General features: G+C 45.9%; 1 protein-coding gene across 2 annotated transcripts in view; it reads right to left on the minus strand.

The window, feature by feature from the left end:
• Nucleotides 1-19,960, minus strand: part of LOC147100289 (uncharacterized) — a 46,670-nt gene extending 26,710 nt beyond the window's left edge. Inside the window, exons 1-3 of one of the 2 annotated variants that reach the window (XM_085967840.1) lie at nucleotides 19,794-19,960; nucleotides 9,275-9,385; nucleotides 6,887-7,033 (exon numbers count right to left, since the gene is read on the minus strand). In XM_085967840.1, coding sequence (XP_085823966.1) covers nucleotides 6,887-7,033; nucleotides 9,275-9,385; nucleotides 19,794-19,847 — 312 coding nt within the window. In that variant the 5' untranslated portion in view covers nucleotides 19,848-19,960. The remainder of the gene's footprint in view (nucleotides 1-6,886; nucleotides 7,034-9,274; nucleotides 9,386-19,793) is intronic. The other variant, XM_085967841.1, reaches the window with a different exon arrangement.
• Between the last annotated feature and the right edge of the window lie 5,870 nt (nucleotides 19,961-25,830).

Consider the following 25,830-nt stretch of genomic DNA (forward strand, 5'->3'; position numbering starts at 1 on the left):
CACATGGGGCAGCCAAAGGTTTTCGGAGGTATTAGAGGGATTATAGCTTTCAGTTCCATTCGCAACTCCTCAGATAATGAAGCAGTCCATGCCTGAATGCAACAAGACCTGGACAACATTCAGGCTTGGGCTGATACGTGGCAAGCAACATTCGCGCCACACAAGTGCCAGGCAATGACTATCTCCAACAAGCGAGAGTCTAATCACCGCCCCTTGACATTCAACGGCATTACCATCGCCGAATCCCCCACCATCAACATCCTGGGGGTCACCATTGACCAGAAACATAACTGGACCAGCCACGTAAATACTGTGGCTACAAGAGCAGGTCGAAGCTGCATATTCTACGGCAAGTGTCTCACCTCCTGACTCCCCAAAGCCTTTCTACCATCTACAAGACACAAGTCAGGAGTGTGAAGGAATACTCTCCACTTGCCTGGATGAGTGCAGCTCCAACAACACTCAAGAAGCTCAACACCATCCAAGACAAAGCAGCCCGCTTGATTAGCACCCCATCCACCACCTTAAACATTCACTCCCTCTACCACCGGCATACCGTGGTTGCAGTGTGTACCATCTACAAGATACACTGCAGCAACTCGCCAAGGCTTCTTCGGCAGCACCTCCCAAACCCACGACCTCTTCCACCTAGAAGGACAAAGGCAGCAGGCGCACGGAAACACCATCACCTGCAAGTTCCCCTCCAAGTTACACACCATCCTGACTTGGAAATATATCGCCGTTCCTTCATCGTCGTTGGGTCAAAATCCTGGGACTCCCTCCCTAACAGCACAGTGGGAGTACCTTCACCACACGGACTGCAGCGGTTCAAGAAGGCAGCTCACCACCACCTTCTCAAGGGCAATCAGGGATGGGTAATAAATGCTGGCCTTGCCAGCGACGCCCACATCCCAGGAACTAATATAAAAAAAATGGAATCTAACACTGAACGATAAGGTGTTACTCATTTTTGAGATTGTTTAGAAAGAAATACTTGCATTTATATAGCACCTTTCATGACCATCGGACATCGCAAAGCGCTTTACAGTCAATGAAATACTTTTTGAAGTGTAGTCACTGTTGTATTGTAAGAAACATGGCAGCCAATTTGTGCACAGCAAGGTCCCACTAACAGCAATGTGATAATGACCAGATAATCTGTTTTAGCGATGTTGATTAAGAACATAAGAACTAGGAGCAGGAGTAGGCCATTCGGCCCCTCGAGCCTGCTCCACCATTCAATAAGATCACGGCTGATCTTCTACCTCATCTCTACTTTCCTGCACTATCCCCATATCCCTTGATTCCCTTAATATTCAAAAATCTATCGCTCGCTGTCTTGAGGGATACATATTAGCCAGGACACGGGGATAACTCCCCTGCTCTTCTTCAAAATAGTGCCGTAGGATCTTTGAAGCCCACCTGAGAGAGCAGATGGGGCCTCGGTGTAACGTCTCATCTGAAAGACGGCACTGCACTGGGAGTGTCAGCCTAGATTTTTGTGCTCAAGTCTCTGGAGTGGGACTTGAACCCACAACCTCCATGACCCAGAGGTGAGGGTGCTGCCCACTGAGCCACAGCTGACACACCTCTTTCCTGTTGTCATTGATTTAGTAATGGTTTTGTAACACTGATAACGTCTAAAATCGAATAGTAATGTTTGCTTTTGTTACTTTTAATAGGTAACACTAATGCCTTCTATTCAGTCTTCCGACCACCAGTGGTGCTGTGGCGTGAGTTTCCCACATCTGCCCACCATTTTGTGACGTTATAGCAAACACAGCTAATAGGCAAACCATTTCCTCCAGTGACCAAGGCCATGGGAAATTCACTGGCAGGTGAGAAAATGTGGGTTATAAGTATACAATGAACTGCATTGAATTAGCAAAATGAGATTTAGAAAAGGACTTGGGAAATAATAGCAAACACATCACTTATAATGCATAAATGTGTCAAAGCAATTAAAAAACTGATAGATGCTGGAATACGTAGAATCATAGAAATTCACGGCACAGAAGGAGGCCATTCGGCCCATCGTGTCTGTGTTGGCTGATTGGGACTCTACTCATTGGAGTTCAGAAGAATGAGAGGCGATCTTATTGAAACATATAAGATTGTGAAGGGGTTGGATCGGGTGGATGCGGGGAGGATGTTCCAGATGATGGGTGAAACTAGAACTAGGGGGCATAGTCTTAGAATAAGGGGCTGCTCTTTCAAAACTGAGATGAGGAGGAACTACTTCACTCAGAGGGTGGTAGGTCCATGGAATATGCTGCCCCAAAAAGCTGTAGAAGCTACATCATTACATAAATTTAAAACAGAAATAGACAGTTTCCTAGTAGAAAAGGGAATTAAGGGTTACGGGGAGCGGGCAGGAATTTGGACATGAGTCTAGGTTCGGATCGGTCATGGCCCTGTGGGTAGCGGAGCGGGCCCAGGGGCCGTGTAGCCTGATCCTGCTCCTGTTTTCGTGTGTCTAATGCTGTTCGATTCAGGAGATAGTCCTGTCATAGTGGATTGGCGGTTAGGATCAGATCAGCCATGATCTTATTGAATGGCGGAGCAGGCTCGAGGGGCCAATTGGCCTACTCCTGCTCCTATTTCTTATGTTCTTATATGTTCTAAAGAGCTACCCAGCCGAATCCCACTTTCCAGCTCTTGGTCCGTAGCCCTGTAGGTTACGGCACTTCAGGTGCATACCCAAGTACTTTTTAAATACGATGAGGGTCTCTGCCTCTACCACCCTTTCAGGCAGTGAGTTCCAGACCCCCACCACCCTCTGGGTGAAAAAAGTTCTCCTCAACTCCCCTCTAATCCTTCTACCAATTACTTTAAATCTCTGCCCCCTGGTTATTGACCTCTCTGTCAAGGGACGGAACAGTAGAATAAAGAATGTTATACTGAGACTCGACAATGTACCGCTCTGAGCTCACTTGGAGTACTGTGCTCAGTTTGATCACCGTGTCACTAAAGAGATTTATATCCAATAGAAAGGGGACAGAAAATAAAAATCAGACCAATCCCTAGCGTAAAGGGATCAGCTAGGAGGCAAGATTAGAGAAGCTGAGAAAGAAAGTAGCCAACCAGGTATATAAAATACTAAACAGTTTAGACATGCATTTAAGGGGAGTAAAAGATACATTTAAGCAGAGATTAGGAACAAACGCTTAACATCCAGTTTTTAAGTTACCTCACTAAGGTTATTGGTTAAACGGGGTGATTGAATCTAACTGTTATTGTAAACATGGGGATGAGTCAGGATCAAGTGAACATGTTGCTGTCAGTCCTATCACCCTATTGGGCTGCCTTCTGAACTAATAACCTTTGCAATTTTATTAGCACTGACTGTTGAAGCAAAAGAATATATATCACATCAACCAAGATGGACTGAGCAGAACTAAACCTTCCTGATATTTTCTTGCTGTGTGCCTGATGTGGCTTTGTTAACTGCGGCAGGGCTCCCTGGCCAGGTGGCTGCTCCAGGCCTCTGTTTATGACACATTGGAAGCAGCGTTCTATTTTAAGTTCCATAGCCCGATTTTCCCCTATCTCCCTGGGGAGTAAGCCTACCCTTCGCTCTCTACCCCAAAGGGCTGTGAATGCTGAATCGTTGAGTATATTCAAGGCTGAGATCGCTAGATTTTTGGACTCTAGGGGAATCGAGGGATATGGGGATCGGGCGGGAAAGTGGAGTTGAGGTCGAAGATCAGCCATGATCTTATTGAATGGCGGAGCAGGCTCGAGGGGCCCTATGGCCGACTCCTGCTCCTAATTCTTATGCTCAGTGGCTTCGCATTGCATTTGCCTCTTAGCCTATGTCCTAACCCTCCAGTGACATGGCCCTTCAGAGCTTAGGACACTCCTCTCCTGCTGCTTACCACCATGTATGTTTATCACCTGGTTTCTTATTCTGCGCTCGCTCATACAGGCCACCCAGATCGCATAGAAATTGCAACCATTCGGCCCCACTGGCTCTACACCTGTGTTTATGTTCCACACGAGCCTCCCCCCACCCTACAGGTAACAAATATTCGGCAAATAAAAATGCAGGAAGCAAATAACTTTAGTCATAACACTGTAAAAATCTAAATGTAAAAAAATAACATATGATTAGTAATAAGAAATGAGAGGCAGAGTAAAGTAACAAAGTGGCAGAATCTAAAAGAAACATCATTTGCCCATGAGTAGTTTGTCATTATCTTTTTCACAAGCACTGATTTTAGGGATTTATGTAAACAGAAATTCCTTGGAAGGCACCGAGAATGTCTCCAACAAACAACAACAACTTGCATTTATATAGCGCCTTTAACATAGTAAAACATCCCAAGGCGCTTCACAGGAGCGTTATCAGACAATCTTCGAGCCACATGAGATATTAGGACATGTAACCAAAAGCTTGATCAAAGGGGTAGGTTTTAAGGAGTGTCTTAAAGGAGGAGAGAGAGGTGGAGAGGCAGAGAGGTTTTAGGGAGGGAATTCCGGAGCTTAGGGCCCAGGCCGCTGAAGGCACGGCCACTAATGGTGGAGCAATGAAAATCGGGGAATGCGCAAGAGGCCAGAACAAGCCCTGAACTCTTAGTTCTGTTTCATCTGTGCTCCAATGGTAGGAATACATCATGTTCACAATTCCACACATTGAGTTTCTACCCTCTGCCAGGCCATTTGGGTGAGATTGCATTATAAGAAACCTCTGTGCTGAGAACTAATGGTTTTAAGAGTAAGTCTTTACTTAAATAAGAATGCGTTAGAGTGAAGGATGTCAGTAACCGTGGCTGCAAACAGGTGACAGTAATCCAGGTAGCCTAAAATTGTAATAATAGGGTATCTGACCCAAATAAATTTATAATGTGACACCAAACGTACCATTACAAACCAACACTTGCTTTCCAACCATAAGCCACTACCAAATTCTTAATGATCTTGGTCATAGTCTACCTGGGAGGCCCTGAAACATACTTTGGTTATTATATGATTTTGGATGATCAGCCATGATCGCATTGAATGGCGGAGCAGGCTCGAGGGGCCGAATGGCCTACTCCTGCTCCTATCTTCTAGGTTTCTATTTCTATATCAAGTTTGCTGTTTGGTGAAGGGAGGACCATTGTGTGATATACAAAGCTTTCCTATCGGAACATTTCCCTCTCTGGTCCTTGTTTCCAGACTTCATCAACAAACTCCAGCTTTAAAGCACTGAAACTCATAGCTCAAAACTTCACAACCAGAATGGCCTTTAGTCACAAGGTAAAGACAGATGAAGGAGGCCATCTGGCCCATTTTATCTAATCTAACCAGGGGAAGAAAACAAACTGACAGCCTCCGCCATCACATCATCTCACTCTATCATGAACAAATCTAAGGTTTCCACTCCGACTACCATATCTAAACACCATTCCAAATGTTAATCTCTTTATGTGCAGAAATTCTTCTTGCCATCAACTGACCTTTCTTCAGGTTTGGCCTATGTCGCTGTCACTGGGTCAAAATCCTGGAACTCCCTCCCCAACAGCACTGTGGGAGTACCTTCACCACATGGACTGCAGCGGTTCAAGCAGGTGGCTCACCACCACCTTCTCAGGGGCAATTAGGGATGGGCAATAGATGCTGGCTTTGCCAGCGACGCCCACATCCCATGAACGAATAAATAAATAAAAAAATTTTAAATGTGCCTTTCTAAAAATAAAATGAATTTGGCTTACCATAGAGCATTGCTGCAGATTGACCCTATCTATACCAATAACTGATAAGGAACCTCTCATTCACCTCCTTCCAACACTTAAAAGCCTCTTTTTTCAGGAAAATCATTTTGTGGAAAAATGTAATTAATCCCCCAAAGGTTAATTTGAGGCTGAAAATGATTTTGCCTTGTGTCAGCTGTGGCTCAGTTGGTGGTACCCTTGCTTCTGAGTCAGAATGTTGTGTGGTTCAAGTCCCACTACAGGGACTTGGACACAAAAGTTTTAGGCTGACACCCTGGTGCAGTGCTGAGGGATGAGATGTTAAACCGAAGCCCCGTCTGCTCTCTCACATGGACGTAAAAGATCCCACGGCACTATTTTGAAGAAGAGCAGGGAAGTTCTCCCCAGTGTCCTAGGGCCAATATTTATCCCTCAATCAACATCACTAAAACAGATTATCTCATTGCTGTTTGTGGGAGCTTGCCGAGCCCAAATTGGCTGCTGTGTTTTCTACATTTACAACAGTGACTACACCTCAAAAATACTTCATTGGCTGTAAAGCGACGTCCGGTGGTCATGAAAGGCGCTATAGAAATGCAAGTCTTCCTTTTCCTAAACATAAATAATGCCTCTCAGAAAGGGGTTCGCTCTCTCTTAGAACTGACAGTCTGAATGTATAATTAGTGCCTGACAAGCTTTGTCTTGGCGACATCGTATACAAGCCAGCAGATTCCTGCCTTCATTTTCCCTCAGCTCTGCTGTTCTTTCCCCGGTGCTGGAAGGTCACATTCCTTCTGCTGGAGATGCACAGATGGTGGAAGCCACAACAGGGATTAAGGAATTATAAATGTGTCAGTGCTGACTGGAAACCGCATCAGTCAAACAACACGCGCAAGCTCCACACCGGGGCCTTTCTCAGTCATTTATAGGCCTGGGAGACGCGTCTTTTTTTTTAATTCTGGCGATGTTTCCTTCAATGCCGGAGATCACACTGTTGGAATATTGTCAAGCCGGCTTCTGCGTTCTCCATCTTTTCCCCCCCACCAGTGTATCCAAAATGCATCAGCCTCTCCGGTAGGAGCAGGTTGGGGGAGGGGGTGCAGGGGGAGAAGAGTTTCATTTTGGAGGACAAACATATTTTTAATTTACTACAACCAGTGTTCCCTCTCATTTTTTTCCCATGCGCGGTCCCTTTTAACTGGCTGCCCGACCCATTCAAATGTCCGCGCGTGTCGCGGTTTCTTCCGTGTAAAAGCCGGCGAGCGGCCTCCTGCGCGGGACCTCCGGACCAGGGAAGGTTGACTACAACACGCTGTCAGAACATTCCATCTCCTCCTTCCTTCCATTTTCTTTCCTTCCTTTTAAAAAAAACACAACAATGCTTCAGTTTCACTCACTTCTTCAAGGATTTTTGCCGAAAGGGCAATTTTTAAAAAATGAAACAAAAGCATTGGGAAGGGAGCGAGGAGAGCTTAATTGTTGACAGCAATGAAGCGTGAGTGACAATGCAACACACGCGTGTCTGTGAACATACAAAAGATCTGCAGACCACTTCTATCTTGAAGACTGCACTTTTTATATATCAATAATACAACACTGGATCAATGCCACCTAGGCCCATTGCAGCAACTTCTATAGCGCACCTCAGGAACAGGACTTGCCTACAGTGCGATGAACAAAGTGATCCCAAGGCTCCAATTCATGACATTTGTGTATTGTGGACTCGCGAGGGTTATTTTCACTTCTGGCTGTGAGGATGTGAATAGAAAAGAAATTCCCACGGATGGGATGTCAGAGTGGATTAGAACACCATCCTTTAAATGGAGAGACCTGAGATTTTAAGGGGCAGGACTTAGTTGCCTCCAATGGCCCCAAACAACATAGTCAGGCAGCCTCCAAGTGCGCCTACAGGACACTGCTAACATCTGATATTGGTACAAATTGAATATTACTCACATTAAACTGCACAAGATGAAGCAACATATGTCATGAAACAAATCAGCCTCAGACGTAACATAAAGGAGAGCTGGCTTGCAGCGGGTCCCTGGCGTAAAGTGCGATAATCCCTTGCTGATGCAAGATAACAGGCCATTACGTGGACTTTAACAAAACACTGGAGATGCCTTGTGAGTTGCTGTCTGAGGATTTGGCTCCAAATGGTCAAAGCACATTTTTGGGGGGGGCATGGGAAGGTTCTGATGGTGTGAACTGGAGGCTTTTGGGCATCAGACGAATTGAGTAGGCTGAAGTTTGCTTTAGAGCAACTGAATCCTACTGACGTTTGCAACTTTGGTGATCTATTTAACCGCAGGTTCAGCTTGCAACCCCACATCCTCTCCATCACAAAGATCGCCTTTTTCCCCCTCTGTATCATCGTCTGCCTCCACCCCTACCTCAGTCGGAACCCTCATCTAGACTCGACTATTCCAATGCTTGCTCACAACCACTCTCCACCGCCCCCCCCCCTCCCCACCCACCCACCAAACCCATAGTTTTTCTGATTCTCCTCCAGCCCCACAACCCTCTGAGATCTCTGTGATCCTCCAATTCTGGCCTCTTGCACATCCCCGATTTTAATCGCTCCACCATTGGCGGCCGTGCCTTCAGCTGCCTGGGCCCTAATCTCTGGAATTCCTCCCTAAACCTCTCCGCCTCGCTTTCCTCCTTTAAGACGCTCCTTAAAAATTACCCCTTTGACCAAGCTTTTGGTCATCTGCCCTAATATCTCCTTATGTGGCTCGATGTCAAATTCTGTTTGATAATCGCTCCTGTGAAGCACCCTGGGACGTTTTACAATGTTAGAGGCGCTATATAAATACAAGTTGTTGTTGTTATGTCGGAAAAGACAATAGCCAATCTGTGCACGCAACATCCCACAAAAAGCCATGAGGCAAAAGACCAGTTCATTTGTTTTTTTAGGTGGTGTTGGTCAAAGAAGAATGTTGACCAAGACACCAGAGGGTAAATTCACCAATCCCATGCCCCCAGCAGGGAGCCACACTTGAAGAGAGCAGCCCTGTCTCTGACCCCTGCTCCCTCTGAGCACATCTCTCCGCTCGTTGGTGGGACCATTGAGCTTGCCCTCAGGGGAAAACCCCTGCTCGTCTTCGAATAGTGCCAAGGGCTCCTTCAATGTCCACCTCACAACAGTAGAAGAGGCAGCCAGGGGGACCTCAGTTTATTGCCTCATCCATCACACACAACAACAACTTGCATTTATCTAGCGTCTTTAACATAGGAAAACGTCCCACGCCATGTCGCAGGAGCGTTATCAGACAAACAATTCAGCATTCTCTCAGTACTGCGCTGGAGGATCAGTTTGGACACACTGAAAGGCAGCCCAGAGTGAGCCTTCAGTTTTCCCTTCCCGAAGGAAGTGCGTTGTCCCTGCTCTGGGACTTCCCCCAAGGACATGGGTGCGATTGAGCGCTTACCATGAGGAGAATTTGGATTCTGTACTCAAGTCTGCTCAGTGCACAATAATTGAGCCATCTAGTATTACAGCTATTATGATTTAGCTATAAAACTGTATATGGTAAGAAGAAGTCACAGCAGTCAACATCCATCCCCCTAAGTGGAGCAAGTAGTTCGAGTTTTACCTCATCAACCCGACTGGATCTGTGATTTCGAGTGACGTTCTGTACCTGCCAGGGCAGCGGCTGGTACACCTGATAGCGGAGAGGCTCCTTCCGGTACATCCCGGTCCCAAACTTCGAGATGGCATGTGACAAAGATTAGAGAGCGTTAAAGAGCGAAATAGAAAACAACAAGAATCTCCTTGCTACATCAATAATATTGGTTTATCTGCCAACCAGACTCTTGACAAACTATGAAGCCCCATTATTCCTGCCCATGTGAATGTTCAGGTGGGGTTTGTCATGAATCTTATCATTCATGGAGAAATGACTCATGCAATAACACTGGGCGGCCAGCTGGTGGCGCCGACCAAGGAGTATAAATACTCGGGCGTGGGCCCAGCTTGCTCAGGATGTTTCTGTAACCAGGAACTAGTGATGTAACTAGAATTTCATGGTTGTGAAACAGTTTTATACTCAAACCAAGTGCTCAGTAGTCTTTTTACATCAGAGTTGTCAAGCAAATCTTAAAACTACTTAATTTTCCAATTTCCCAGCATCCAATGTACACACAGCCAGACAACACAAGATCAAAGACTGAATCCAACACTTTGTTTTGTTTGGGTGTTGTTAATGCTGTAGGAACATAAACCAATCTTAAATAACCCCTTTGTTTGTTTGCAGAATTGTTTTATTCCCAACATTGATGAACAAATAGCATGCCAGTCAGCCACTGTCGTCACATGATCCAGCAAATTAACAGCTAAAACCAGAATTTATCCACACAATGATTTCATGAGAAAGAATGTGTAGGAGAGAGGAGAGAAAACCAGGAGCAAGAGAGAGAGAGAGAGAGAGAGAGAGAAACACACACACAATCACAGAGGAGAAAAGCCGGAGAAAGGATGAGACCAAAAGAAAGACGGAGGAGAAAAAAAACGAGAGAAACAGACAGAAGACAATAGCAGGAGAATAAATGAGGCGGAAAGAGATAGACGAGAGGAAGCAAGAGACATACAGAGGAGAAAAGTGGGAGGGAGAGCGAGAGAGAGAGAAAATATAGACAAACACAGAAAAGCGAGAGAATGAGAAGCTGTGGAGGCTCAGTCGATGAGTATATTCAAGACTGAGATCGATAGATTTTTGGATACTAAGGGAATCAAGGGATATGGGGATAGTGCAGGAAAGTGGAGATGAGGTAGAAGATCAGCCGTGATCTCGTTGAAAGGCGGAGCAGGCTCGAGGGGCCGAATGGCCGACTCCTGCTCCTATTTCTTATGTTCTTATGAGAGAAATAGATATACACACAGAAGGGAAAGACACACCCACACATCCTCCTTGCGTGCACACACACAGTCACATACACACATTCACACACGCTCTTATTTTGTTCGCTTATCGTGACAAAAGGCCATATTTCTAGCGAAGAAAAATGAGTGTGTGAACTCAGAGAAAGTTCCACGACTCTAACAATGAAATCTTTATGAGTGTTTTCCAGAAAACACAGATTCAGTTAAAGACTGTTATGATTTTGTAACACGAGAATAGTTTGTGGTAAAAAGTACAATTTAAGAAGGTAAAAAGCACAGTGTCCTCACATGCAGTGCAGTGGTTTTTGCTCCCGTGATGCCTCGTACACTGTGATATAATGTCAAGCAGCAGTAAAGCACCAGCCCATAGAGAAGGAGGGAAGGGTTGGAAGGAGTTTCACTTGGTGTCACTCATGCATGTCAGAGTGACTGGTTTTAGAATGGCCATTGGCAGAAACTGGAAATCAGGTCACCTCTGCACCATCCTGACTACAACTGGTGCACGAAGAGTCAAGAAAAGTGAAAAGAGGGCTGGGATGGTAGATTAATAAGTGGCCAATGTGACTGGAGTAAAGTCTCTGGTAAGGTAGAGTGCACAGAGGAGAAGGGTATGATGCTGTCATTACTAACTACAAATCATTGTGGAACTTTATGCAAAGCAACAAGCAAATAAGATTATGAAAGGCCAACATTTGGTTGCACAATCCAACTAAGTCGGCCATTTTGTAAAATGAAGGAAACCGAACTCTAGTGTTGAAAAATAAGACAATTGTTACATAAATAAAGATGGCATCAGCATCTGTGAAAAAATAAGTTTGAATGTAGTCGAAAGTGAGAGATAAGTGAGACCCTTTATCAGGACGAGGAGGGAGAAGAACAACAGATAAAAGTCAAGAGTTAGGTGTACTAACGCTTATCACAAAGAAACAAGGTTAAATAACTTGTGAATAAGTTTCTTAAAAAGCTGTAAAGAATTTGAATAGTGTCGCACAATATACAAAGATCATCTGAATCAGGCAGTGAAAAGGAATTAGAAAGACAAATAATCAAGGCAAAACAATTTCAAAACCTAGAAGATGAAGTAGGAGGTGGATAGGGAAAAAAACAGGCAGGAAAACAGGGAGACAGCTAAGGCTTGAAGTTGTTAAACACCAATGTTTAGAACTCAGGGCTGCAGAGAAAGGTGAGGTGTTGTTCCTGAAGTTTTCTTTGGGTTTTGATCGAACAGTGTCGGAGGCCAAAGATGGAAAGGCCCGAGTGGGAGTAGGAGGCAGAACTAAGGTGATGAACCACAGATGGGGCATGATGATGATGGTTGTGGATAGAACTAAAAACTGGCCACACAAGCTGCAATTGTTGTTCCTTTCTGGCCTTCTTTCTTTCCCTCTAACATATCCAATATTCAACCGACACATTTGCCAGATATCTACTAAAAGCGGTAAGTGTCTGCGGCTCGAGGAACTTCAGCTCCGAGTTGAGGAGCTGGAGTCCGAGCTGCAGACATTGCGAGGCATCAGGGAGGGAGAAAGTTACCTGGACCTTTTGCTCCAGGAGGCAGCCACACCCCTTAGATTAAATACTTCAGAATTGACACCTGGTCAGGGATAGGAGGGTGTGACTGCGAGTGAGGCAGGTACGGGGATCCAGGAGGTAGTATTGCAGGAGCCTCAGTCCCTGCACTTGTCCAATAGATTCGAGGCTCTTACAACCCTTGTGGAAAAGTGCGGGGACTGCGGGGAGGACAAGCAAACTGACCACGGCACCGTGGTACAGGAAGTCGTTCAAGTGGGGGGAGTAAAAAGGAAGGTGGTTGTAGTAGGCGACAGTATAGTTAGGGGGATAGACACTGTTCTCTGTAGCCAGGGGCATGAGTCCCGAAGGCTATGCTGCCTACCCAGTGCCAGGGTATAGGACATCTCCTCCGGGCTGGAGAGGAACTTGCAGTGGGAGGGGGAGGATCCAGTTGTCGTGGTCCACGTAGGTACCAACGACATAGGTAGGACAAAGAAAGAGGTTCCGCTAAGAGAGTTTGAGCAGCTAGGGGCTAAATTAAAAAGCAGAACTACAAAGGTCATAATCTCTGGATTATTACCGGAGCCACGAGCAAATTGGCATAGGGTCAATAGGATCAAGGAGATGAATGCGTGGCTCAAAGATTGGTGTGGGAGAAGTGGGTTTCGATTCGTGGGGCACTGGCACCAGTACTGGGGAGAGAGAGAGCTGTTACGTTGGGACGGACTACACCTGAACCATGCTGTGACCAGAGTTCTAGCGAATTGAATAACTGGGGAGGTAGATAGGGCTTTAAACTAAATAAGGGGGGGTGGGGGGGTCCCGGTGGAGAGGAATCTAGAATGCTAAACAGAAAAGACAAGGAAGCAGTGCAGGAAAGTGATTGGGGTAAGGATAACCAGATTGTGTCAGGAAGGGACCGAGCGTACAAACAAAGGAGTGCACTAACAAATAGGGTCCGGGTAAGAAACAATGGTAATTAGACAAATAGGGCCATAGTACAAAAAATGTTAAGATGTCTAAAAATGTTAAAAACACAAATCTAAAGGCACTGTATCTGAATGCATGAAGCATTCGTAATAAGGTAGATGAATTAACAGCGCAAATAAATGTAAACGGATACGATATAATTGTGATTACGGAGACATGGCTGCAGGGTGACCAAGGCTGGGAGCTGAATATCCAAGGATATTTGATATTTAGGAAGGACAGGCAAAAAGGAAAAGGAGGTGGGGTGGAGTTGTTAGTAAAGGATGAAATCAGAGCAATGGTGAGAAAGGATATTGGCTCAGAAAATTTGCAATCAGTCTGGGTGGAGCTAAGAAGCACCAAGGGGCAGAAAACATTGGTGGGAGTTGTCTATAGGCCTCCAAACAGTAGTGGTAATGTAGGGGATGGCATCAAACAGGAAATTAGAGATGCATGTAACAAGGGTACTACAGTAATCATGGGTGACTTTAATCTACATATAGACTGGCCAAACCAAATTAGCAATAATATTGTGGAGGATGAATTCCTGGAGTGTGTACAAGACCAGTACGTTGAGGAGCCAACTAGGGAACAGGCTATCCTAGATTGGGTATTGTGCAGTGAGAAGGGGTTAATTAATAATCTTGTTGTGCGGGGTCCTTTAGGGAAGAGTGACCATAACATGATAGAATTCTTCATTAAGATGGAAAGTGAAGAAGTCCAATCCGAAACTAGGGTCCTAAATCTAAACAAAGGAAACTACGAAGGTATGAGGAGTGAGTTGGCTATGATAGATTGGGGAGTTTCATTAAAAGGCATGACGGTGGATAGGCAATGGCTAACATTTAAGGAACGAATGCATGAATTGCAACATTTATACATTCCTTTCTGGCGCAAAAACACAAAAGGAATAGCGGCCCAACCATGGCTAACAAAAGAAACTAAGGATAGTATTAGATCCAAAGAGGAGTCATATAAAGTTACCAGAAAAAATAGCAAGCCTGAGGATTGAGAGCAGTTTAGAGCTCAGCAAAAAAGGACCAAGAGATTGATTAAGAGGGGAAAAATAGAGTATGAGAATAAACTTGCAAGGAACATAAAACCGGATTGTAAAAGCTTCTACAAGTATGTAAAAAGAAAAAGATTAGTGAAGACAAATGTAGATCCCTTACAGTCAGAAACGGGAGAATTTATAATGGGGAACAAGGAAATGGCTGAGCAATTAAACAAATACTTTGGTTCTGTCTTCACGGAAGAGGACACAAATAACTTCCCAGAAATGCTAGGGAACCAAGGGTCTAGTGAGAAGGAGGAATTAAAGGAAATTAGTATTAGGGAAAAAATAGTGCTGGAGAAATTAATGGGACTAAAAGCTGATAAATCCCCAGGGCCTGATAATCTGTATCCCAGAGTACTAAAGAGGTAGCCATGGAAATAGTGGATGCATTGGTTGTCATCTTCCAAAATTCTATAGATTATGGAACAGTTCCTGCAGATTGGAGGGTGGTAAATGTAACCCCACTATTTAAAAAAGGAGGGAGAGAGAAAACAGGGAACTACAGACTGGTTAGCCTAACATCAGTAGTAGGGAAAATGCTAGAGTCTAATATAAAGGATGTGATAACAGGACACTTAGAAAATATCAACGGGATTAGACAAAGTCAACATGGATTTATGAAAAGGAAATTGTGTTTGACAAACCTACTGGAGTTTTTTGAGGATGTAACTGGTAGAATAGACAAGGGAGAACCAATGGATTTTCAGAAGGCCTTTGATAAAGTCCCACATAAGCTGTTAGTGTGCAAAATGAAAGCACATGGAATTGGGGTAATATACTAGCATGGATTGAAAATTGATTAACAGACAGGAAACAGAGAGTAGGAATAAATGGGTCTTTTTCAGGGTGGCAGGCGGTGACTAGTGGGGTACCACAGGGATCAGTGCTTGGGCCCCAACTATTCACAATATGTATCAATGATTTGGATGAGGGAACCAAATATAATATTTCCAAGTTTGCTGACGACACAAAACTAGGTGGGATTGTGAGTTGTGAGAAGGATGCAAAGAGGCTTCAAGGCGATTTAGACAAGTTGAGTGAGTGGACAAATACATGGCAGATGCAGTATAATGCAGATAAATGTGAAGTTATCCACTTCAGTAGGAAAAACAGAAAGGCAGAGTATTATTTAAATGGTGATAGATTGGGAAATGTTGATGTACAAAGGGACTTGGGTGTCCTTGTACACCAGTCACTGAAAGCAAACATGCAGGTGCAGCAAGCAGTTAGGAAGGCAAATGGCATGTTGGCCTTCATTGCAAGAGGATTTGAGTACAGGAGCAAGGATGTCTTACTACAGTTATACAGGGCCTTGGTGAGACCACACCTGGAGTATGGTGTGCAGTTTTGGTCTCCTTACCTAAGAAAGGATATACTTGCCATAGAGGGAGTGCAGCAAAGGTTCACCAGACTGATTCCTGGGATGGCAGGACTGTTGTATGAGGAGAGATTGGGTCGACTAGGCCGGTGTTCACTAGAGTTTAGAAGAATGAGAGGGGATCGCGTGGAAACGTGTAAAATGCTGATAGGGCTAGACAGACTGGATGCAGGGAGAATGTTTCCCCTGGCTGGGGAGTCTAGAACGAGGGGTCACAGTCTCAGGATATGGGGTAGGACATTTAGGACTGAGATAAGGAGAAATTTCTTCACTCAGTGAGTGGTGAACCTGTAGAATTCTCTACCACAGGCAGCTGTGGAGGCCAAGTCACTGAATATATTTAAGAAGGAGATAGATAGATTTCTAGACACAAAAGGCATCAAGGGGTATGGGGAGAGAGCGGGAATATGGTATTGCAATAGAGGATCAGCCATGATCATATTGAATGGTGGAGCAGGCTCGAAGGGCCGAATGGCCTACTCCTGCTATCTTTCTATGTTTCTAAGCCAAGGCTTCTTAGGCAGCACCTCCCAAACCCGTGACCTCTACCACCTAGAAGGACAAGGGCAGAAGGCGCATGGGAACACCACCACCTCCAAGTTCCCCTCCAAGTCACACACCATCCTGACTTGGAAGTATATCGGCCGTTCCTTCATCGTCGCTGGGTCAAAATCCTGGAACTCCCTCCCTAACAGCACTGTGGGAGTATCTTCACCACACGGACTGCCGCGGTTCAAGAAGGCGGCTCACCACCACCTTCTCGAGGGCAATTAGGGATGGGCAATAAATGCTGGCCTTACCAGCGACGTCCACATCCTGTGAACGAATTAAAAAAAAACTCTCAACAACTTGGATGTTCTTCCAACATTCTTTCCAGAGAACACTCCATCCCTTTCTCTGAGTTTCTCGCACTCTCTCTCTGCCATACATACTCTGATGACTCCACTTTCCAGTATTTACACGTTTTTTACTTTTTAACAACCATGGATGTTACTTTTTGAACTGTTAGTCATGAAAGATCTTGTACCATCTTGTTTTACTTAACGCTTTCTTAGAACCTACTGCCTTAGATACTCTACAAAACAATCGAAGTTACCATGTTAATTGGTTGTGATTTGTTTACACTCAGATAGGATCTTATTAACAGATATTCCTTTGTTTCCCCCTCTTTTCTCATCTCCGTTGGTGACACGGTTCAGTTGGTGACACGGTTCAGTTGGTAGCACGGTTCAGTTGGTGACACGGTTCAGTTGGTGGCACGGTTCAGTTGGTAGCACGGTTCAGTTGGTAGCACGGTTCAGTTGGTGACACGGTTCAGTTGGTGGCACGGTTCAGTTGGTAGCACGGTTCAGTTGGTGGCACGGTTCAGTTGGTAGCACGGTTCAGTTGGTAGCACGGTTCAGTTGGTGGCACGGTTCAGTTGGTAGCACGGTTCAGTTGGTGGCACGGTTCAGTTGGTGGCACGGTTCAGTTGGTAGCACGGTTCAGTTGGTAGCACAGTTCAGTTGGTAGCACGGTTCAGTTGGTAGCACAGTTCAGTTGGTGACACGGTTCAGTTGGTGACACGGTTCAGTTGGTGACACGGTTCAGTTGGTAGCACGGTTCAGTTGGTAGCACAGTTCAGTTGGTAGCACGGTTCAGTTGGTAGCACAGTTCAGTTGGTGACACGGTTCAGTTGGTGACACGGTTCAGTTGGTGGCACGGTTCAGTTGGTGGCACGGTTCAGTTGGTAGCACAGTTCAGTTGGTAGCACGGTTCAGTTGGTAGCACAGTTCAGTTGGTGACACGGTTCAGTTGGTGACACGGTTCAGTTGGTGACACGGTTCAGTTGGTGGCACGGTTCAGTTGGTGGCACGGTTCAGTTGGTGGCACGGTTCAGTTGGTGACACGGTTCAGTTGGTGGCACGGTTCAGTTGGTGGCACGGTTCAGTTGGTGACACGGTTCAGTTGGTGGCACGGTTCAGTTGGTGGCACGGTTCAGTTGGTGGCACGGTTCAGTTGGTGACACGGTTCAGTTGGTGACACGGTTCAGTTGGTGACACGGTTCAGTTGGTGACACGGTTCAGTTGGTGACACGGTTCAGTTGGTAGCACGGTTCAGTTGGTGACACGGTTCAGTTGGTGACACGGCTCAGTTGGTAGCACTCTCGCCTCCAAGTCTGAAGGTTATGGGTTCAAGCCCCATTCCAAGACTTGAGCACATCACCCAGGCTGGGGTTTCAATGCTGCACTGTTTGTAAGTGCTGTCGTTCTTGAGGACTGCTATGCACAAAATAGCTGCTGCAGTCATATACATGACCACAGGATTATACTTTAAAAAGTAAATCATTATACAGGAAGAGTGATGAGATAAGGCACTATATAAATGTGGGTCTATTCCTGAAGGTGCTGATTCATGTTGGGTTATGGTTTCGCAAGCTCACGTGATCCTCACCCAAGTGATGACTGAGAGCTTAGACAATGTGGCCTGGAATTCCCACCCTGCTTTGATTGAGATACATCACTGACAGGAGGAGACTTCCGCTTGCCCCTGACCTTGGCCAGCTTTCCAAATTCGGGGTCATTTAAGTAGAGGAGGCGGATTGCGTGATCTCTGATGTGGAGTCCTGCCGAGATGGGGGCGGCGTTTAACTGTGGCAGGCCCGCCCCAGGGCTGCCAGAAAAATTCTTCAAGCCCACCCTCCACTGCGGGGGTGGGGGGGGGTGCATCAGGCACCCCACGTACCCAGCATTCAAGTGACACAGATGTCAGAAATATGTTACAAGACATGTTTCCCTCTTTTACATCTCCTTTGCATATGACCCTTGGGAAATAGAGACTGGAGGAAGACGCAAGGAGTGGGGGACACAGAAAATGCCTGTGAGCGCCTTTCCATCCACCCCAAATGGGCTAAAAAGTTTGGTGGGGATTTGTGGAAAGTTTCGGACAATTGACTACAACATTTAAAATAACATTTTGACACATGACATGAGGTAAGTATAGCATGATTGAGAGGAAAAAAGTGACCTTGGACCTATGGGCCTAGAAATTCAGTGGGCTTTGCGCCCAGTTACCGCCCAAATAGGGTTTCTGCGCCAGTGTAAGAGGGTGCGCTGATATTCAGCGCTGCGGTAATGGCGGCGGTAGCCGGTAGCGCTGCGCCGACACCGATTACGCCATCGGTGTGCGCAGTGCCCCGGTTCCGCCCCGCTTCCGGCCCAAACCCCATATTTAGTTGCGGCCGCCTCTTCTGCAGCGGCCGCAAACAGCGCTGGAAAAACGGGGCCGTACTGCTGCGCTACTGGGGCGCTTTAAGGTGGAGGTGCGGCTGGCCGCTTTTTCAGCGGCCGCCTGCCCGCACCTCCTTCCCGGGCCTCCTCCACCAACCCCCCCCCGCGGCATTGCCGGCTGCTTTCCGCGAGCCCGGCACTTCTCCGTGGTGCCGGGCTCATTTGCCGGCACAATCCAGCGGCGATCTCGCTGTTGCAGGCACCTCCCCCTTAAGAGAAGGAGGAGGCCTGCAGTACCGCAGCCTGCCGCTCCGCAGCGGGTGGCGCTGAGGCACCTAGCGTGCCGATATTCAGTTTCAGCGCCCCAAGTGGGGGCGCCGAAACCCTTGAATAGCAGCTGCCTTCGAGTTGGGGCGCTGAAACTGAATTTCCGGCGGGCGCAAGTGGCTCCGCGCACAGCGCTAACTTTTGGGCGTTAGCCTGCTGGCGGGCCTTAACTGAATTTCTAGGCCATGGTTCCCAAAGCTCTCCAACACTGGGGGTTATCCTTGTGGCGTGCCTGGGTCTGTTGTAGACTCATTAATAGAGATTGATCGCTGTAATTAGTCAACAACTCCATTATCGTTGTATCAAGCGACTACCGGGATGGTAGAAGGTGAACTAGATAGACCTTGGTCTTTTTTCGTCTAGCGATTCCTATGACTATTTCACCAAAAACGCATCACATTCAGGCCTGATCCTATCTGATGTCCTCACATATGCAATTTTCAGCCGGAGTCACTGGACAGCAATCTGGAGTGCCAAACATGGCTGATTTTTATCTTCTGCCCCTGCCTCTCTCCAAATGTTATCCTGGCTGAGATCACATCATTTACCAGAGACAGGGGATCAAATTGGGACATTCTAATCTGTATAGTTCAGTATTATACAGGGCAAAGCATTTGATGGACGTCGGAGGGTGGGGGTGGGGGGGGGGGGGAGCGAATAAACATGGTTTTATGCAAGAGAATAAGGGGAAGGAAGGTTCTTTTTGATCCCATCCAGTAGCTGCCACAACCATCAACAGTAATTGTATTTACACTGTTTGAACCTCCCAGTTCAGACTCACCTGCCCAACTACCCTGGTAATAAGGAACAGCACGGTCATCAAGGTGCCCAGCATTTTCTACCCCTCCACGTGATTTCCTTCCTTCTAAAGTGGTTCTTGGTGATTTTCGCCCAGCCGAGTGCTTCACTGAGTGTGTGCAGCAGACAGGCCAGTCCCAGCAAGACTGCCTTAAGACGGCTAATGAGCTTACAGGCCTGATTTAGAGCCCCGGTGTAATCTTTAACTGCTTGTCCTGTGTCCTTGTAATCACCCCTGAGCAACATTATTGCAAACAACTCAATGCTTCAGATCAATGGAATGTGTTCAAGGCTGTGAGCAAAGGTAATGAACAGCAGCCTAACCAGTGTATTTTTCATCCATTACATGATTTTAGATAAAGAGACTGCATCCTAAAAGTCAACAATGTTTAATCAATATGGAGTGTGGATAGTGTGGAGTTCTACACACTGGTTGATAGCAAGATTCAGCTAAAGCCTCAATCTTGTTTTTTTTAAATATTCATTCACGGGATGTGGGCGTCGCTGGGAAAGCCAGCATTTATTGCCCATCCCTAATTGCCCTCGAGAAGGTGGTGGTGAGCCGCCTTCTTGACATCTGAGTGGCTCGCTAGGCCATTTCAGAGGGCAGTTAAGAAGCAACCACATTGCTGTGGGTCTGGAGTCACATATAGGCCAGACCGGGTAAGGACAGCAGATTTCCTTCCCTAAAGTGAACCAGATGGGTTTTTCCGACAATCTGGTAGTTACCATTACTGGTACAGGAAACTTTCTTTTATCCGGCACGGACGGGACCGATGTGGTGCCGGTTCATCAAAAATTCCGGATAACCGAACGCTATAGTAAAAGATACGGAGCTGAGAGCTTCTTATAAAGCAACAAACCCTGTTGCTTAGCAACAGGTTCCAAACAATGGCCACAAGTTGCAAGCGTCTCTGTAGCTTAGCAACAGCTGCAGCCACACCCTTGCACAACAACACATGGAGCAAGGCAAGTAATAAAAGTTACCTGAACCTACTCCTGAATTTTGCCAGTTAACCAACATTTCCGGTTATTTAGGGGCCGGTTAATCGAAAGTTTCCTGTACTAGCTTTATTTTGAGCAGATTTGAAACTGAGATTGATAGATTTTTTGGACTCTAGGGGTATCAAGGGATATAGGGATAGGGCAGGAAAGTGGAGTTGAGGTAGAAGGTCAACCATGATCTTATTGAATGGTAGAGTAGCCTCAAAGGGCCGTATAGCCTACTCCTGCTCCTATTCTGTTCTTATGTCAGGCCAGTTATGGCACAGATCATGTTAAAAGGGCAGTGCAACCATGAGATCTCGGACTCAGAGGAAAGAGAATCCCTGACACAGATCAGGCAGTAGCCAAGTAGCGGGCAGTGAACCATCAGCCATGGCTCGTTTGCTAATGATATTTTGGAAAACTCCTGCTCTGATTTCTTATGTTCTTATGTTAAAACCCTACCTCAAGGACCAAACATTTGGTCACCGGTCCTAATATCTCCTTATGTGGCTCCTTGGTGTCAAATTTTGTTTGATAACGCTCCTGTGAAGCGCCTTGAGATGGTTTATTATGTTAAAGGCGCTATAGAAATGCTAGTTGTTGTTGTTAAATGAGGCTTCTATCTTACCAAACTTATGTTGCTCTCCCTGCTCAGAATGTACTGTTCCACTGAAGATGTCATAAGGTGAACTTTACCCCTTCACCTGACGAAGGGTCATCGACCTGAAACGTTAACTCTGTTTCTCTCTCCGCAGATGCTGCCTGACCTGCTTGAGTGTTTCCAGTATTTTCTGTTTTTATTTCACTCCATCAAACTGTTCAATTTATGACTTGACAGAGTGAAACAGTTCATGCAAAGGTGAGGGGAGCATAATATTTGGGACACTGTTTTTTCGGTTAGACGTTAAGAATTTTTCCCCACCGGATTTTAATTAAGTTGACAATTCTCAGGTAGAATTTGTGTAAACTATTGGGGTGAAGTCACTCTATGGGATATTAGTAACGCATTCATTTGTTTATATGTGTAACCTTCACCCAATTTTAACAGAGCTGTTAACTCATTTATTTTAACACATCCCACTGTGCAATTTAACCACATATATCTTTACTATTCTCCAGTAGACTGCTAGTTTATTTTTAAAGAGTGGAGGGAAGAGTGGTGAGGGTAATTGTGTCCTTAATTCTAGAAAATTCCCTGCAACCAGAAGTGGCATCAGAAGCAACCCACTTGTTTTTGAAGTACTTCAATTTAATTGTGACTCCAAACAGTCATCCGTACCATACCGTGAGGAAAGGTGCTTATCATTAACACATCTTATTCAGCGCACAGTAATGCAATCACTATACAATAGAACATTCAACAGCTTTGAACTGCTGTGAATAGATGGGTCAGAAATGCAATCAGATAAACCACGTGCCTCTAAGAACGTACATCGCAATAATCGTTAGCACTTGTGATAGAATGTAAATTAATTGGGGAGTGCTGAGGCAATGGCAACATTTCATGTCCTTGCATCAAAAATATTTGTCATCCACACCCTGAACCAACTATTCTGCTCGAAGTAGCTACACCTTACGGATGAGACGTTAAACCGAGGGCTGATCTGCCCTCTCTCGGGCGGGCGTAAAAGATCCCGCGGCACTATTTCAAAGAAGAGCAGGGGGAGTTATCCCCGGTGTCCTGGCCAATATTTATCCCTCAATCAACATCACAAAAACAGATTATCTGGTTATTATCACATTGCTGTTTGTGGGAGCTTGCTCTGCTCAAATTGGCTGTCTTGTTTCCTAGATTACAACAGTGACTGCTCTTCAAAAAAGTACTTAAATGGCTGTGAAGCTCTTTGGGTCGTCCAGTGGTCGTGAAAAGCGCTATATAAATGCAAGTCTTTCTTTCTTTCTTTCTTGGAATAGCCGGTTGAGGAATGTCAGTCGTCCCTAGAACCATAACAAAATAACAATTTTTTCACTTGGATCAAGTGTTGGGGGCGGCCAGTATGGGGAAGCCTACCTTTCTCCCCCCTGCCCCCAGCAGCATTTATGTTACCCTGATAGTCTTGTGGAGAAGAGGGTGGAGATATGCCCCTGGTAGGGGAGTGCCCAGATGACCACTGAGGACCACCGAGTGAGGAACTCCAGAGGGAAGACAGCTCCCACGGTCTCTGTACACCAGTGTGGTCTTTCTACCAACCAACAACAACAACTTGCATTTATATAGCACCTTTAACATAGTAAAACGTCCCAAGGCGCTTCACAGGAGCGTTTTAAAACAACATTTGACACCGAGCCACGTAAGGAGATATTGGGACACGTGACCAAAAGCTTGGTCAAAGAGGTAGGTTTTAAGGAGCGTCATAAAGGAGAAGGGCGAGATTTAGAGATGGAATGTCAGGGCTTAGGGCCTCGGCAGCTGAAGGCACGGCCACCAATGGTGGAGCGATAAAAATTCGGGGATGCACAAAAGGCCAGAATTGGAGGATCACAGAGATCTTGGAGGGTTGTAGGGCTGGAGGAGATTACAGAGATAGGGAGGGGAGAGTCCATGGAGGGATTTGAAAACAAGGATGAGAATTTTAAAATCGAGGTATTGTTGGACTGGGAGCCAGTGTAGGTCAGTGAGCACAGGGGTAGTGGGTGAGTTAGGAAACGGGCAGCATTTGCTAAAACAGGAATCTTGGATATTGTAAACCTGGATTTATCTGCACATGTATCCCCAATACTCAGAAGTACCATTAGAAACAGGCTCCGGGAAGTAGTAAAATTAATTTCATAATATGCCACTGGGACATAAACACCACAGAGCGTGATAGCGAACATGATGATCACAGTAATGAAACTACATAGACTCCCCATTTAGTGAAACATTGGCTTATTTTATTTTAAGTGTTCATTAACTTCAGGTAGAAGCGGAGCAGGTGATAAAACAACTTGCTCTTTTCCAAACATGCTGTTGCGACTCACTAGGATTTCAGGTTTCTATTCCACTCTCCAATTTAGTGGGAGCAGCGACTCCTTGCTGGGGTCCTGGTCCAGAGGCCCCGGGCACCCTTTGATGCTTCACCCAAAACAACAACAACAACTTGTATTTATATAGCACCTTTAACGTAGTAAAACATCCCAAGGCGCTGCACAGGAGTATTTTAAGACAAAAAATCTGACACTGAGCCACATAAAGAGAAATTAGAGTAGGTGACCAAAAGCTTGGTCAAAGAGCTAGGTTTTAAGGAGCGTCTTAAAGGAGGAAAGAGAGGTAGAGAGGCGGAGCGATTTAGGCAGGGAATTCCAGAGCTTAGGGCCTAAGCAACCGAAGTCACGGCAACCAATGGTTGAGTGATTAAAATCAGGGATGCTCCATAGGGCAGAATTAGAGGAGTGCAAATATCAAGAACATCAAGAAAACCAAAGAAATCATTGTGGACTTCAGGAAGCCTAAAGGCGGAAGTCACGCCCCCATCCACATCAATGGGGCTGTGGTGGAAAGGGTGGACAGCTTTAAGTTCCTCGGAGTCCACATCACGGAAGACCTCTCCTGGTCCCTCAATACCTCCTCTCTGGTGAAGAAGGCCCAGCAGCGCCTATATTTCCTAAGGAGGCTGAAGGGATGTAACCTGTCACCCCTGATCCTCTCTAACTTTTACCGCTGCACAATAGAGAGCATCCTGACAAACTGTATCACAGTATGGTATGGCAGCTGTAGCTACATTGACCGGAAAGCCCTGCAGCGGGTAGTCAAAACTGCCCAACGCATTACCGGCACCCGGCTACCGACCATAGAGCACATATACCAGAAACGCTGTTTACGGAGGTCATGGTCCATCATCAAAGACCCTACCCACCCCAGCCACAGTCTGTTCACCCTCCTGCCATCTGGGAGACGCTACAGATGCATTCGCACCCGTATGACCAGATTTAGGAACAGCTTCTTTCCCAGGGCTGTCATCCTACTGAACTCCACAAATAAACTCTAAAGCCTGCACATCTGCCAATGCACTTTATTATGGTTATGCTTATGTTAATGTATTACAAGCCAAATGAATGTTGAATGTTTAAATGTCTTAATCTAAATGTACACTCTCGGGAGCTGCAAGCCTACATTTCATTGTACTGCACTTGTGCACTAACAATGACAATAAAAGTTGATTTGATTTGATTTGATTTGATTTTGATATCTCGGGGAGGTGGTGGGGCTGAAGGAGATTACAGAGATAGGGAGGGGCGAGTCCATGGAGGGATTTGAAAACAAGGAAAGGAATTTTTAAATTGAGGTGCTGCTTAACCGGGAGCCAGTGTAGGTCAACGAGCACAGGGGTGATGGGCGAATGGGACTTGGTGCGAGTTAGGACACGGGCAGCCCAGTTTTGGATCACCTCAGGTTTATGTAGGGTGGAATATGGGGGGCCAGCCAGGAGTGCGCTGGAATAGTCAAGTCTAGAGGTAACAAAGGCATGGATGAGGGTTTCAGCAGCGGATGAGCGGAGGCGGGGCGGAGACAGGCAATGTTACCAAGGTCTTTGTTATGCTGCGGATATAATGGCCATTCTTCATGCGTGAGCGTTGACGGGCTATTTAGCAAAAGAAGATTTCTCAACCAAGCTCGATCCATTTGCCACCTGACAGCTACACATGGGCAACCTCCAGCAAAGGTCACTGAATATAAGTGTAGATCAATGTTAATCGTTCTAACACCAACTTGCATTTTCTTTTAAAGGTGTCTTGCCAGAGTCAAGCACAGAGTCTTGTGTTTAGCAGAGCAATGGAGAGCTTTTTTTTTGTTGAGAAAAGTTGTGTAGAATAATTGAAAAACTGTGCTAACATACCCGCAAAGTGAATCACACAAAAAAGCAAATCCATAGCATTGCTCCAACAACAACTTATATTTATATATTTATAGCCGCACCAACGTCAGTGTTCTTGCTCAGGCCAACATCCCCAGCATCGAAGCTTTGACCACGCTCAATCAGCTCCGATGGATGGGTCACATTGTCCGTATGCCCGATACGAGACTCCCAAAACAAGCGCTCTACTTGGAGCTC

The sequence above is a fragment of the Somniosus microcephalus genome, chromosome 26, assembly GCF_052327205.1.
Source record: "Somniosus microcephalus isolate GS21.2 chromosome 26, FLI_Smic_1.0, whole genome shotgun sequence".
NCBI lineage: Eukaryota > Metazoa > Chordata > Chondrichthyes > Squaliformes > Somniosidae > Somniosus > Somniosus microcephalus.